We start from the raw sequence: 16839 nt of genomic DNA, 5'->3' as shown, positions 1-16839 counted from the left end.
GGAGCCGTTTGCACAGGCGGCACTGCTAAAATGCAGCAGCGCCAACCTGGCTCCCCTCCACCACCCCCAGGGCGGCGTCAGGCCACCTCCAAAAACCTCCCTCTTGGAGGGAGGTTTTTGGAAAACAGCGCGTTCCCGCTGGCGCGGTGCGAACGGCACCGCCGGGAACACACTGTTTTCCCCGCCCCTCTCCCACTCACCTCACCGTCCTGCGTCGCTCTACTGGACTGCTGAGACCCTCCCTCGCTGTCCTCCAACCCCCGGAGGTCGGAGGGCAACGTGGGCGGGTCTTAGGAGTCCAGCAGGGCAATGAAGGCGACGAGGTGAGGGGGGGACGGGGAAGAGACGGCCTCTGCGGGGGCCGCTCGCACGCTCCCGTGCGAACGGCCCCCACCCCTCCACCGGCAGAATTCCTGCCGGTGCAGGAGCACCCTTTCCGCAGTGCGGAAAGGGCCAGTGTTACAGTAAAATGTAGTTGATGCTATTTGGCCATATTCTCACATCATTCTTTTCCATTCCCCTTCCCCCATCCCTGTTACCTGTTTTGCCTTATGCTACATCTGCATTGAGCTTTTCTGCTTACTTTGGACTGAATTTGCTAGAATTCTAAGAAGTTAAGACCTTATCCAGTAAGTGTATTTCAAGCACTTGTTTTATTATTTTTGTTGTATTTGAATCTACCGCTAGAATTATATTGCTTTTAAAATCTTTTTTTTAATTCCTTCAGTAAAGCTTTATTTTTTATTTATGGTGTGGTGCTGAAAACATCAGACCAAACCAGGTTAAAGTTGGCTAAATTATCAGAGAGGCTTCCTGTAGAACCTCAGACTGGAGATGGGAATAAATCTGTCAGCCTGGGATAAAGAAATACAAAATGCATTGGAGTTATCCTGCAAATAGTATGACACGAACCAAATAATATTGAGTGAGGCTTCCTCTACCATCAACACATCATCTAAAAGATCAGGCTTCCTATTCATGCTTATGACACCTGCCCCTGTGACCTAATTTTTAAAATAAATCCATGGTTGTCAATTAAGACAGTCAGCATGAAAGCTACACTGACATAACATCTGCAAAAACAAGATCCACATTATGAAAAGGTTCCTGCCTTCAGGCTTTCCAATTTGAAAATGATGGCTCATTTAAAATGATCCAAAAAGTTACATAAAATGTATTTGACCATAATCCAAACACAAGAACATATATATTGGCAACAAAGGATGCCTTAAGGAAAGGCAAATTTAATACAGTCGCTGTAAGTAGGAACGGATTATTCTGCAACAAAATCATGCATCAAGAGAGACATCTAGTGGTTTTTATTACTACCAGGGCTCAGTTGCTTAAACAGATAAACAAAGCTTTCCCCAAGCAATGATCCTTTTTACATCTTTTTAAAGACAAAATGACAAATCCAGTCATATCACTGGGATCAGTAGCAATTTCACACAGCGTCATGTATTCTGATAGTCAATTATGTGAATACTTAAATCAGCAAATTGGTATCACACTGAAGATTCTTCTCCAAACTTCATCCACATTTTTCTCCAGTTTCCTCAGTTAGCAAAATATGCATACTTACTTGTGTGTATGAAAGAAAACATTTTTCAATAGTATGTTAATTCTAAAAGGCATCCTGTTAAATAGCTTCTGAAACACTGAACAGCTACTATCATAGTTATGCACAACCTCACTTCCTGACATTTTGTGACTGGTTCTGCCTCCCACAGCAGCCATTTTGTGGTTGCACCCAGAATTCCAAAGGCGGCCACAGACCCCAAAAGCTTGGGGACTCCTGGTCTAAAATTTAATTGGAAAATTAATACTTGTTGCCTAGAGTAGACCCTTTTTCCTGGGACTGGATTTTAAACAGAACCAGAAACACCTTGGTAACTTTATGTTTCACACAGATCCATACAAGCAAATAAAAGTCTTCAGGTGGTTCTTGCCATGATTGTATTTTATATCAAAAGGACTTACCTGTTTTTTTTCGAGTTCTCATCTTTCCCTCTCTTAACTCCAAATATCCTTGTAATTAATGTACTAAAGAGGAGAGTAGATGAATTTCTCACCTAATGTGTCATACAACAAAGAAAAAAACAGTTAAGTGGTGTTCTAGCTTTTCCTGTTTGTCAGTATTCTATGTACTACATAGTTGCTGCAAGTGGGGTCTAAAAGGATGTAAAAAAGAGAGGTATTTCTACACAGTTAATTAAGGAAAAACTGTTTATATAAAATGCAAATTAATTATAGCATAATGTTTTTTTAAAAAAATCTGAGAGATCAGTTCAAAAGATAAGGCTAATCTGTGATATGATCTGGAATTTATGGGGAACCGGAATTCACGATTTGGTTGAAAAAAGGTTTCTTGCATATGGTGTATTAAGCAAAGCAAGAACTTAAATTTAGGGGCATGAAGACATGAAAAAGCCATACATTGGGATCCTCTGTAAACTGAAGCAATGAACTCTTGAGGGCCACTGACCCATGTTACAAATACCTGAATATGTGAATGGAAGCTTAACACACACCTTTCAAGGTTTGTGAAAACTGAATTAAAGTAACATGCATCCACTACTGATAAAAGACGTGCAGATTCCAAAACTACTTTTGGTATATACACACACTAAAACTTCACATATAATCTTGTAATAATGATTTCTTCTAACTGGCCTAATATAAGGAATGTTTTATCCACTTTCTTTTTATTAACCCTTTAAAGTCCACCAACTAAAAGACAACTCCTATGTCAGCCCCACTATTCTTTGAACCCAGATAAGTATTCAGCCTCCACTGATAGAAACCAAATATAAGTCAAAACCAAATAAAAGATTAGTCAATGCAACAGAACACCAAGAGCCGAATGTCAGTGTTCCTGGAGATTGTTTTATAGCATTTTCCCCATTCTAGCACACTGTTCACTCACCATACATTCTATATGAGCCTATTAAAAAAAATTACTAAAAACTCAATCGGGAAGTGTAATGTTCTTGAGAAATATAATCAATGTTCTGGTTACCATCATTAACATGTGGCTTTTCACCTTAGTATGCTAAAAGTTAAGCATCAACTTACAGCCCAGACAGAAGACATAAAACCTAATATTGCTGCTTGCATTCCATCTGCCACATAAGGAATGATGTTTTCTCCTAAACGTGTGTCCTTGAACAAAGCTCTTAAGATATTTAAAGCATGAACCTGGGAAGAAAAGAAGTAAATACAGGCTGATTAGTTTTGTTGGAAATATGTAATAACTGTGGCAGAACACCAAGCCCCAATCATGAGTGAATTGTATTCAGCACAGGAGTGCCTGGGCACTTCTGGACAAAGAAAGTTTGGAAGACAAAATAAAATACACCCCAAGAAAATGATCTCAACAATTTCAAGCAAAACATCTCAATAATCTGTGAACGGTCACACACCAATATACCAAACACTAGGACTGCATCAGATTTTGGGTGATCTACTTTTTCTAGACCTAGATCTACTTTTCTCGATCAGGTTCACCAACGGGTACAATGCAAGAATGAATATTCACAAACTATTACCATCCATTATTAAAATGCTCTTGATTTGGAACATGAAATCTCTTATTCGGTCATGCTAAATTCTACCAACTCCAGTATTCTTTCCAAGGTATGAATAAACCGGTAGTTGCCCACCAAAAATTAATCTACTTTGTATATGTCATAGTTATACTCTGCATGGATAGATCAGTTCTGAAATTATGTATTATTTTACACCTCTGAAACGTTCTACTCTGCCCTCAGTATACATTTGTTAATAAATGTAACACGGTTTTATCCACAACTGTCTTACATTTAAAGAGCTCCTGCTATTTCAAATTATTCTATATACTAGATAGGCTCAATGAAAGAGTCCTATTGTATGCCCTCCCCTCTCAGTGTACCTTTTAAAAACTAAACAGCTAATATAATTTTGCTGGCTATATGTCTTTATAATTTCACCTTTGCTCTTATTTTTGTTCAGAAACAACAGGGGGGAAAAAGACTCTTTTAATACTCTACTAACTGTTTCATTGTGGCAAAAGCTTTCACAGACTAGAGTGCATGTAATCAGATACAAGAAGTAGGCCATGAAATATATGGTGCAGTAATTCTGTTAATCATTAAAGTTTATCATTAAAACTAATTTTATATTTGCTTTAACAGAGTAACATGGCTATTCATCTAAAATTTCCTTTCTGGTTGAAGCCTATCTTCTTAAACATGAAAGAACAAGAGTACACACAGTAATTTAGTCAAGATATGAACACCTGTGGGGGGAAATAATCCAAGAGGTTTGTAACAAGAATCATCCCCACCCCAGTTTATCAAATAGAAACATGCCTTAGTTGTCCAAAAGCAAAATTCCAAATACACTCTATACTAAAATGAGACAGCTGCAAATGGCAGTACCATATTCTACTTTACCATATGAATCTTAATTTTTTCTGAAAGAACATAGAAATTGCAAACAGAAAACACACCCAAAAAGGTGTGTTTCTTGAACAGATACACTCTCATACAGTGGCAATAACATTAGGATACTGTTCCACTTTATGACATTAAAAAACACTGACCTTTTCAATAATATATTATACAATTAGCCCTTATGGTATGTTAAAACTTGTGGGGAAAACAGACAAAATTAGTCATATTAAATAATAACCATATTCCTGAAAAAGTCGCACCACCCCTCGCAAGGTAGAGCAACAAGCTGTTTGTTTCCTAGTCTGTGGGGGTCTGTATTACAATCGACTGAGGAGACAGCTGCAAACATTAACCACAGGCAGCCAGGTCAAGAGGACTTCAGATTCACAGGAAGGGCTTCTACTATTTCCTTCAAGCTAGATCAGAGTCAGCATAGGAAGGCAAACAAGAATCCACAAGCAAAAACGACTCTGGGTGCTGTGTGGTTTCCGGGCTGTATGGCCGTGTTCTAGCAGCATTCTCTCCTGATGTTTCGCCTGCATCTGTGGCTGGCATCTTCAGAGGATCTGGCAGATGATCCTCTGAAGATGCCAGCCACAGATGCAGGCGAAACGTCAGGAGAGAATGCTGCTAGAACACGGCCATACAGCCCGGAAACCACACAGCACCCAAGTGATTCCGGCCGTGAAAGCCTTCGACAATACAAAAACGACTCTGCTTCTCTCATGAGGATGGCAGCTCCTTCTTGGTGCTGAAATGCACCTTGCATTATTGTATCTTCTGTGTGTACACAGGAACTATTCTCCGGCAGATATGAAAAGCACACTATCCAAATTGAACAACCTAAGCCTTGTTTTAAAAAGCATTTCACTCATTCCAAGACAGAAAATAATGTCATAGGAGTTATTTCAGAGTCTCTGAACATTTCCAATTTACACTTCTACATTTCACAAATATGACAAATAGCACACTTTAACATACTAAGTTTAAAGTGACATGTTTTGTATTTTTAAAGGAGTAAAAAAGTTGGGGCTTGATAGGAAAGTAAAGATTGTATATATTTCAGTGTTCCAAAATTTTGGGGGTTTTAAATGGGAAAAATGGGGCAAAACCCTCTTTCTCCATGACTCCAAAATTTGCAGATGTTTTACAGTTCTGCTTCAAAGGCCTACCTTTCACTCTTCCACACTAGGAGCATTCCTACTAAGATAGTCAAAAGATTGCCAGGTCTCCCACTATGCTAGGAGAATTCCCCTCCTGCTGGCAAGCTTCATTGCCTGTGGCAGAATGATTTTTTTTTAACAGTGACTTTGCTCAAGTGGAAGATCCATCTATGCCAAAAAAGACTTGCTTGCTAAAAAAAAAGTGGAAGATCCACAAATTGCCTGAAACTATGGTTGCAACATCACCCCCATATCCCCACCACTGTCCTCCCGCTGATTGCCCAGCTGAGCCTGGCAACTCTTCATCTGCATGATAGTCACAGTGAGTTCATTGTTACTTTGGTAAGATTCACTAATCTTGGCCTGTATCTCTTGAAGAAGCTGCCATAAATACTGCACCAGTATAGCAGTTTTGGTAAAGCTATTCCCCTATGCAAGCACCATGTCATTACTGATCCATGGGGTGATGCCACATCCCAAAGTTTACGAAGCAGACTATGTTTACGGGATGGTTTTGTCACTGCCTTCCACAGTCGTCTACATTTTACCCCCAACAATCTGGGGCCCCAATTTACTGACCTTGGAAGGATGGAAGGCTGAGTTAACCTTGAGCCAAGCTACCTGAAACCAACTTCTGTTGGGATTGAACTCAGGTCATAAGCAGAGATTTGACTGCAGTACTGCAGCTTACCACTCTGTTCCACAGGGCTCCTAATATAGCAGTTTAGTGAGCCCTTATTGGGTAGAAAGTTTTAAATAAATAAATGGTTGAGATGATAATAGTGAATACGTAACTAAATGATCAGACCAACCATTCATGAAGTCTAGCATTCTACATCCATGCAACGAACACCAAGATATTCCAAGAAAGTCCACAAGCAGGGGATGATAGCCATCCCCTTTGTTCTTCTCAAACTCCTAGAATTTAGAACAGATTTTGAGTACTGACGTTCAGTTCTTAGCATACATGGTCAACAGCCACTGAGAATTTATTATAACATTTTATGGCAATTAATTGCACAGGTCAGATGCATGTTACATGAAATGGTATACCTTTGGAACAGGCTGAACCTGTTGCAAACAACCAGCTTCTCTTGGGCTTGACTACAATCCATTCTGCAACATGCCCCAACAAGTAATTTTGCAGACTTTGCACATATTCAAGATGTATATTTCACGCCCTTACCTGTGGGATAGTGCTTTGTGTTGTGTTTGAAGATGAAGCCAAAGATATCAATTCTTCCATTGTCATTTTTAGCAATCTTGTTTTTCCCTTCTTTGGTTCTGAAGCTAGCAAAGCCTATGTTTAAAAAACAACAATAAAGCAGAAAAGTTATGCACTGATCTATTTTGAAAAGGGAGAAAATAAACAAGGTCTGGTAATAAAGAAATTGTGCTTGCCACTCAGAAAAACCTGAAGCCATTGTTACAGTGCTGGAAAGAAGCTGATCAAAAACTACCAAAGTCATCAAATGCAAATTTGCACCATAATAATGAAAGCAGTGAAGTGGGCCTGATGTAGCCAAACACAGGATGGATGGCATAAATGAACCTTGGGAAAACTGCAGAACAATCTGCATAGCAAAAAAGGCTAGGGGAAAAACACAAAAACAGATTTACCTGCCAAGGGATTAGAAGTGAATTCCCCAATGCTGGGGGTTCCTGTCAAGAAGAGAACAACAACAACAACAAAAGGCCAGGACTTAGAATGTCCTACTGGGGGGAAAGGCCAAATAGCCAAGGCCTCTAGTCAGGGCATGGGGAAGTTGGCCTCCTGTTAGTTGAAGAAAGCATAATTATAATGTATTCCATGATATTTGCAGTAAAAGACAAAAGTAAGGTACATCTAGTGCCCTGGTGAAAACAGTGGTATGATCACCTAATTTGCAGAACAGGAACCTCTGGGAGACACCTGCGCACAGCAAGGTCCCCACACTATAAGAAGGATGCAACTAAAATGGCTCTAGCTTCTAGAGTTAAAAGAAGCAAGCGCCCTGAGAAAAATGCAGTGTTTAGGTCACCCGAATGATGTATATTACAAGAAAGAAAAAAGAAGTCTGGCCATCCCCAAAGAATGAAATATACACCCGCAAAAAAACCCCCAAATTCTGTCATGGGGTCATCAGTAAGCATGTAAAAATGCCCAAAATTGCTTTGTTCTTTAGTTGGTTGTGTTATGTAGATTTTGTGTGTTTGTGTTTAGAAAGTCCTGTGCTTTTAGTACCATTGAAAAGTTCACCCTATTATAGTTCCAAATAAGAGAAATCCCCTCCGGGAATAACCATCAGTAGGAGATATTATTTCCTCATGGAATGTCCATAAGAAAGTGATATGACTTTCTCTTCTTTAGGAACTATGTTGGGATTTCTTTTAGAATGATGAGATCTGAATTTTCTAGAGTCAGTTTTTGATTTAGGTGTTTTCTCAGAATTAAGTCTGTCATACTTTTCTGTAAGCATTTTATTATTTCCCTAGATGTTTTATGATCTTTCGCAAATTTGGAATTTATTCTGTAAATTTGATCAATGTCTTTGGCTGTGTCACTGTATGGGAGGTCCCATATATCAGATAACACCATAAACAAACTGAAACAAACAAAGAATAACCCGACAACAACCAAATCAATGGCTAATTCAGACCTTAAGAAAAAACTCTCTTGTAACATGAATGGGTTAAACCAGGGGTAGGGAACCTGCGGCTCTCCAGATGTTCAGGAACTACAATTCCCATCAGCCCCTACTACCATGGCCAATTGGCCATGCTGACAGAGGCTGATGGGAATTGTAGTTCCTGAACATCTGGAGAGCCGCAGGTTCCCTCCCCCTGGGTTAAACAATTCCTACAAACAGAACAACTTTTTTAAAATTTGCAACACCTCCTTATTTTTGTCAAATGTCATATGGTTACGATATTATAATGTAATACCGCATAGTTATAATGTCGCAATGTTACAATTCATATTCCAATGTTTACAATCTGGTAGATTATAAATAATAAGTGCTAAGACACATAATTTATTTCAATATACTTTTCCTTTATTCTTCTATAAATCATATCTCTATATCAAGGGGAATTATAGCAATTTATTATATCTCAAAGAAAGTATAACATTTATAACAACGAGATAAAACTAAAAAATTAGGAAATACTTCTAGAAATTTACAGTAATAGACACCACTGTGAGATTCTTCATCTATTCTATTTTATCACAACTTATAATATTGGTAAACATTATTATTATTTACTAAATATTGTACATAATATCTAATAATTAATGCTAAGATTTATTAAGATGTTACCATTTAATAAATCTTATATTATATCACCATTCAACTTCTTATATCACTATTCAATGCTCATAATGGTCACTATCATGCATTGTTTATTGTTCATTATATCACTGTCAATAATATTACATATATACTTATTATTATTCTCTTTTTCTTTTAATGCAGCTGTAAATGTTACAATATGGTTCCTATTTCTCTTAATTTTCTGTTCTGTTTATGCTTACAAAAATAAAATAAAAATAAATTGAGGAAAAAATGCCAAAATTGCAGGTGTGGCAGCAAAAACAAAAAACCTAACCAACTTTGAAGAACAAAGACTGAGAAAGGCAAAACTCAGTCCATAGGATAAAAAGACTTGACTGGGAAACAAACAACAACTAACAACACAGCAGAAAAAAAACAATACAGCAACCTCACATGGGCCACGCTAATTGTCATGCTTATAGTAAAACAGTCAAGGAATAATCCCAAGCAGAGCAAGTCTGTTACTATTCATAGAACGCTGTCCGACTGGACTAAAGAATTAATAGTCTCTCTGTGGAGCTATGGTAACAACCAGTTTCTTTTCTTTCTTTTCTACACTAATTCCTAGTATGGACTAGGGAAGTGTAAAAAAACTGCCTCAGATTAAAGGAACAGATTTGTCATGTACACCACCAGCACACACGCTGTGAGACACATGTCAAGCTCCCTTCAAAGGGAACAGTAAAAGGACCATACTGACCTTTTGATTCAAACCTTAAAGGGAAAGTGCAGCAGAGAAATTCCACTTTCCACCCATGCTAACAGGTTACAGAACTCACATTCCACAGCAGCTGAATGAGAGAAAGTGCTCTTTAATCTGCAGGCCATCAATAGCAATGGAAATGACCAGCAGAATCTAGGATATATTTGCTGAAGGATTACAGTTTGCATGTCAAATACTTTATCCCATGGAACACCAGTTTTGAGTACATACATAACATGTCCCTTAAAAACATGGATATGGAGTTTATCTGTACCACATTCTACTCAACAGGGACTCATAATGACTTATAACATTTTACATGTTTCCATTCCATCATCACCTGCAAGGTAGGTCAAGTCTGACCTGCTGAATCTGAACCCAGCTGAAATAAGAGCTCTGTCCCAGAAGCAGCAGTGAGGTTAGGAAACCTGGGGAGCAGTCAGTACCATTCCCTGGTAGGAAGGAGGGAGTATGGGCATACTTGAAATTGATAGGGCAAACTTGAAACCAATAGAGATAATTTGACTACAAAAGGATTGGGCTTAGAGGTGAAGGTTTATTATGGATATTGAAAAAAGCAGGGGCTGAGGAGCACCAAATCATCATTAGTGGTTACAGAGGCTGCCATGAAACTGAGAGGAGAGGCAAACTGTTCAGGCTTGACTAAAAAAAAAATGCCAGCAATCAATGTTGAGCTCCAAATGGAGAATGTAATAGCAAGCCTTTCCTCTGCTTGAAACAGTAACTGTACTGAAAACCCCTTAGGATTACAAATCAGTATTAAGAGACTGAAGAAAGGGTACACCAAGGCTAGTATTAACTAGTAAAATGAAGCTCAGCAAGCCTTAAGCCTGCTTGTTGTCTCAGCATACAAGAACACCCACTTCAGCAACTCTCCAAAAACTACAGGGGCTGAAGAGGTCCAAAGAACCACAATAAAAACCCATAACATGGTTTACAAACAGAATTGCAAGGTTCTGTTAACCCATGTCTCCAGGGATTTCACCTTGAAACTGAGGGCAGCCAAGAAAAAAGTTCCTTCACTCAAGCACAGTTAAGCCTTTAAAAGAGGCTCCCATCAGGCCACAACTCCAACGTTTCTCCCGTCCAGACAGTAGGAGGAGGAAGGAGGCCTTCCATCTGGCAGCGTCTGCTGGGCCTTCTCCCCTCAACATGGGAGAGACAGAAAGAGGGGGAGAATTTGTGGGCATTCTGTGTAGCCCCCACACTGGGACTGCATTTGCGCAGGCCAGCCACAAAAAAACTTACAAGCTTTCTGTCTACTCTGAAGCTCTGCTGAGTACTCACTCCCCCTCTTCTCTTCTTGGGAGGGAAGATTCCTGCCCAAATGATCATGCAATGAGAGGGAAAGGAATGTTGCCATGGAGGAAAGAAATTCTTGCTTCAGCTCTGCTGATTCTTCACTTTACATCAGGTCTCAGGCACTGTAAGGTACTTTTTCAACAGAATTGTGAGTTTTTCTTTTCCATTATGAAAGTGAAGAAGGGCTCTGCCGTTTTCAAGAAGTGTGTGACTTGTGCTTCGAAAATGGTCAAGACTGATTGTCATAAGAGTGCTTCTACTGTCTGGGTGAGGTACATATTCCAGCTTCCTGCAAAGTCTATGCTTTTCTCACACCGAAGCCTAGGCAGGATAGGACTTCTCATCTCAAGACAGCTCTGTATGAAAGTTCTCTGACTCTTTCAGGCACTTCAGAGTGAGGGGAGAAGAGGGCTTGTTCCCCAGTCTCCATTTCTATCCCATCTTGTCCAGGACCCTCAAGGATGTCTTTAACCTGGGCGTCTTTTTAACCCAGTGAGAACCAAAGTCAAACTCCACTGTGCCGCAGGTCTATTAACAGGTGGATGAAAGTTCTGTAGCTCTTTGAGAAAATGCCTGCAGAGTGGGTGAGCAAACAGTGGCAAACAATCCAAAGCAAGATGAAATGCTGAAATAGCCAAAAGCTGTACTTTAATTGAAGAGATGAATATACCAGGTTTAGACCAACCAGACCTCACCAAGAATAACAAAGATTTGTCAATAGGCAAAGTCACCACATTGCTGTCGTGCAACAGTAATATATCATTAGTCTGATCTGGCACCTCCAGAACAGGTTGAATAGGACACCCCTTTGAACCTATGACCTCCTGTGACATATTGTTTCTGTCCTACAAGACTGCCTTCCTTTAGGCTGGTGTGCAGCCAAAGGCTTTGAAAAAGAGCTCTTTGGGTTTAGTTCTATCTGATCATGCCTTCAAGGGCAGACTGGTGACAGAAAGAGGAGGTAGCTAGATCCCCTTGGCAGATAAGGCACAGAGAATGGGTGTGTATCAACGCCATTTTAAAGCCACAGTTGGCACAATCCTGAAGAGACTCCTCTTGAGCTATACTGACAAAGTAAAAATCCAGAAATGTAGTTCATTCTTCACTGGAACAACTATTGATGAGAGAAACAAGTCTCCTCAGTCTAAAGAATGAGGTGAGGAAAAAACACAAAACACGATGGAAATCCTCTCTTCACAGCAGCAAAAACAGAACTGAGGGAGTAATGTCCTTCCTCCTAGTCATGGGACTGTTTTGGTGGAAAAGCAACTGGAGGAGGGGCATTCCTAGAAAATCTTTTCTACGTTTAGCCTGTGCATGTGCATCCCCAATGTGGGACTGCACAGAAGCCATGAAGATAAAATGTATTACATACCAAGGAACCTTTTACACAAACATTAATCTCACTCAGCAAAATACGATTGGATTCAAAACCCTGTAGAACCGATCTCTGCTGCCTGCCCTGTCTCACTGAGGCCGTTTCCGCACGAATGCGGAAGCGGCCGGGCCGACGCCGACCCAACGACGCTGGGACAGTCCGCACGGACGGTCCTGGAAACAGCCGGGCAGGCGGCTCTGCGGAGCGCCGGCACCCGGGCAACCTGGCATGTCCCCGGGCCTCCGGCGCGTCGCCGAGGCCTGGGGACACGCCCCCCTGGCCCTGCGCGCCTGCTCCAGCCCATTCAATATACACTAGAAACCAGCCCATTCAATATACACTAGAAAACAACAGGCTTTCACATGTCATAATGTATTTTCATTTTGGGTGCTGTGTGGTAAAGCCTTCGACAATATATTTTCATTTTATTTACTGTAATATGTTTTGGTAGATCTAGGACCTGTGAGGAAAAGAAAAATAGACACTAGCACCGTTACATTAAAACTTGCACAAGAATTCAGGCACTGCTATTGTAAGAAGGTTCGACAGAGGCTGCACAATTTCTTGAACAAAAACGTTTCAGTGGATATAGTTTCAGTGATTTTGCTTAACATTTTTATTGCTAGGTGTAAAAACAGTTCTTTCATGAGTGGCAAATGCATTCCATGTATCTTTGGATCCTATCCAATAATCTGTTTCAAATTATGCAACTGTAACAACCAAATAAATATTTGAATTTTACTGGACAAATCCAACTCGGCTTCAAATTATGCAAATCCAACTCGGCTTCAAATTATGCAAATGATGACAGGGAGACATTTTACACACAGACATAAAAAAAATCACATGTACATTCTACTTTGTTATATTCCTTCAGGCAGAACATTTTAAATAATCTGCAGTCCAAGCAGATCTGCTCTTTTCTTTTCTTTTTTCCTTTCTAAAAGCGCCATGAACTTCCCAAGGGATAGGCAACCCAAGATTTTTTTCTAAACACAATAAGATTTTTAAAAATAAAAATTCATCTAATTTTTCTAAATACTGGCAGAAATACAAAGACATAAAGTTTTATGCAGTGAAATATCACAACATACTCAAATAAAAACCAATCCTTGTCCCTGTGTAATAATTTCACCAGTGCTCTCTGCAATAGATTAACTCTTTCTGGTTCTAATTCTGAGCTCCATTATTCTTTCTGTATATTTCTTCTCTGTCTGCCTGCTTCAATTTTACCCTTCACAAAATGGCACAGTCTGTTATGAATACTATTACTATTAATAAACAGTAATAGGACTTGTAGCAGCAGCTGTATGATCAGAAAAGCATATTTTCCCTTAAGCTGTTTCATTTGCAGCCTCGCAAAAGAGTAACTGGCAGCCTACAGAGTGACGCACAAGTCCACTACAGTGTTCCTGTTCTCAGGAAATGCCATTCAACAGCTCTGTGCTATTCCAACTTTTTGCTTCACTTATGTCCTGTATAATCCCAGGTGAAGATTCTGCTAATGTGTAACGTGTAATTTGCAAACATGTTCCGAATTTGTTCCTCAGACTGCCTTTGAATGAACAAAAAAAGCACTACCAACAAGAACAAGTACATTACCTAGAAGACCTGCATTTTATCAGAAATTGCATTTTGTGTTTTCCACAAAAGAGGCAATGAGAGAGTACTAAGCATTAAGAAAAAATACACATCTATGGTAGGTACCTGTATATAAAATGGAATCCCAGCACTGCGTCTGGTGGCACAGAGTTTAGATGCAGGGTTGCTAGATTTAATTTCTTCCAATACATTGTATAACCACTGCTGTGGCAGTTTGTGCAGACTCTCGTTGTCACACCTAAAGAAGCATGGAAAAGCAAATGAACTTCTCTAATTGAAAACAGAAACATAAAAAGAAAAATGGAAAACATTTTACAACCCTAAATTTAAATTTTCTTCAAAAGCTGAATACAGAAGCGATCAGTAGTACTAAATATAAAGAAACTTTGCAGGATTTTGTGGGGGATAATATCAGGGACTGTATTCCTCACAAAAATCTCATATTGACAGCTGTATAATTGCCAGGCACAAAAAACTATCCTTGGCATTCAACATTCAACTTCTTTTACAAACAGAGCCATATCACTACTTTGATTATTATTAAACAATGTCCTATCTTAGTTCCCACACATTCTTCTTGCCAGCTTAAGTGTAACTAGGCACAACATACAGCACTTGTTGATACATGTAGATTGACTTGTAAACAACCTTGAGATTCATATTTCAGGAGACACAGTAGTCATTTCAGAAAACAGTACCTAATGCTAGAACACTTAAAACAATCTTGAACAGGCAGATGATAGCAACTTATTAAATTCAGGGTACACCTGTTCTGGGATCCCCTCAACTACAATATTTCTGGATCATTTCAGTTAGGCTTGCTACAATATTTACATAAAAATTGACACAAGGTTTTAAGCAGCATGCTGCAAAATCTACCCCTTCTTGCAAAGTTTGCTAGGAATATAAATTACTATCAAGAGGAAACTATGTTGTTACCCAACTCGGATTCTCTCAGAATGCACAGGAGATTCCTCTTGGATTATAGCAGCGTTTTATAAGTCTGCAAGATCTGATCAGCAGTTAGCCTCATGTATTGTAATGGGAGATGAACATAGAGGTACGTGGAGGCCTCGTGTTTATGCATTTAATTTTTAATTTACTTTATAGGTTAGACCATGTGTGCATGACTGGCCCAAGATCACTCAGAAAGCATCCACAATAAAAATTTGAACCAGAGTTTCCCAGATCCTAGTCCAACACTATCTGCTATACTAGACTGGCTCTGAGGTTATTATTTCACCTTAAAATCCCAAGATGATTACTGAAATGTTCCTAGTAATTTCTATGGAAATATACTTGAAGGAAAAATCATCAACATCCTGTGCATGTTTACTAAAGCAAGCTGCATTCAATGAGGCTTTCTCCCAGAAATGTGACAAAGGACTGCAGCCTAAATATATGAACTCATTAGTAAGTGTATAACAGGTTTGCACAGTTTGAAACATACAAAATCTGCAGAGAACCCATTAAGTCCTCAATTAAATGTCTTGATTTTGCCATCTGTCTTCAGAATTGGGTGGGCAGATGAAAATACAGATGTTATTGTAATTTGGGGAAGACAAAGTGGTTCTAGTATTGAGCTAGGTTTGGGGAGACCCAGACCCAGATCCTCAATCTCCCATGATGCTTTCTCAGTCACCTTCAGCCAATCAATCTTATAGCATTGTTGTGAGGATAAAACTGGAGAAAAATATGTATGCCACCCTGAGTTCACTGGAAAGCAAGGTGGGATAAAACATAATAGAACTTCATTATCCTGTGTGTGTCAAGTCGCTTTCAACTTATGGTGACCTCCAATACATCATTAACAGTCTTGCTCAGGTCTCAAGAGCTGAAGGCTCATGTCAAGGCTGTGGTTCCTTCATTAAGTCAATCCTTTGCATGCTGGTTCTTCCTTTATTCCTAGTGCCTTCAACTTTTCCAATTCTGAGGATCCCCCAATAACTGCTACTGTTATTTTTGTTGTATATTATGTTCATTTACTCAACATCAGCCAGTAGGGGGGCAAATGGTGCCCAGGCCCCGGGCCCCGCCCCCCGCAGTTCCCCCCGTGGCGCCCTGCCCCACCTTAGTTCAGCTGGCTGCAAAGAGGTTCTGCCAGGCCTGGAGGAAGGGGAAGGGGTGTGTGGTTCTAGCCACTACCCCCCTGCCCCCTCACTTACCTTAGTTCAGTTGGCTGCAAAGAGCAGCAGGCTGAAAAAGCAGCCTGGCTGGGCCCGCCAGGCTGCTCCGTGCTTCTGCCAGGCCTGGGGAGGCAGGGGAAGGGGGGAGGAGAGATTTTTCACCTTCCATGTGATGCCAATGGCATGCACCCGAGGCAGGGCGCCCGCCCCCCCCCCCCCGGTGGTAGCTACGCAACTGACATCAGCCTCTCTTCTGCCAGTTAAAAAGTTTGTTAAAGATATAGTAAGAAAAAACTATTGTCAAACCATACGCTATCTGTCTTCGGTGTGTGAAAATGTAGTCCAGTGCTCAGTATGGTACCTTATAGCACAGTTCTAGACAGAATAACTTCAAAATCCACTGAACTTAACGGGGATAGACAGGTGTAACTCTACTCTGTATTTTATTGTGAGAATCCATGTATGTACATTTATGTTCAGTAGGTTTCTAAACACTCTGGGATGACAGCTGACAAGTCCAGCAACTAACACTAATAAAAGTTTAGCAAGGCAACCATCAGCTGCAAATATAGGGCCTTCTTTGTGGCTATATTGGTTTTACTTCCTCAGTTCAGTATACCAAAAAGTAGAATACAAATATAGTAAATAAATATTTATTAATTTTATATCCTTCAAAAAACATTCTTCAGTTAATTATTCCATAACACAGAGGGCTAGAAGCTTACCACCTTTATCAGCTCTCTCAACATAGCCATGAACCAGGGCAAGTTTTCATCTAACCTTTGCTCATGCTGAAA

General features: G+C 39.9%; 1 protein-coding gene across 1 annotated transcript in view; it reads right to left on the bottom strand.

Moving 5' to 3' along the window:
• Positions 1 to 16839, bottom strand: part of THADA (THADA armadillo repeat containing) — a 190898-nt gene that overhangs the window by 127741 nt on the left and 46318 nt on the right. The window contains 4 exon segments of the mRNA XM_048483022.1: positions 1981 to 2072; positions 3076 to 3198; positions 6783 to 6896; positions 14022 to 14154. Coding sequence (XP_048338979.1) covers positions 1981 to 2072; positions 3076 to 3198; positions 6783 to 6896; positions 14022 to 14154 — 462 coding nt within the window.

The sequence above is a fragment of the Sphaerodactylus townsendi genome, linkage group LG01 (genome assembly GCF_021028975.2).
Source record: "Sphaerodactylus townsendi isolate TG3544 linkage group LG01, MPM_Stown_v2.3, whole genome shotgun sequence".
NCBI lineage: Eukaryota > Metazoa > Chordata > Lepidosauria > Squamata > Sphaerodactylidae > Sphaerodactylus > Sphaerodactylus townsendi.
This window is presented reverse-complemented; position numbering and strand designations above follow the sequence as displayed.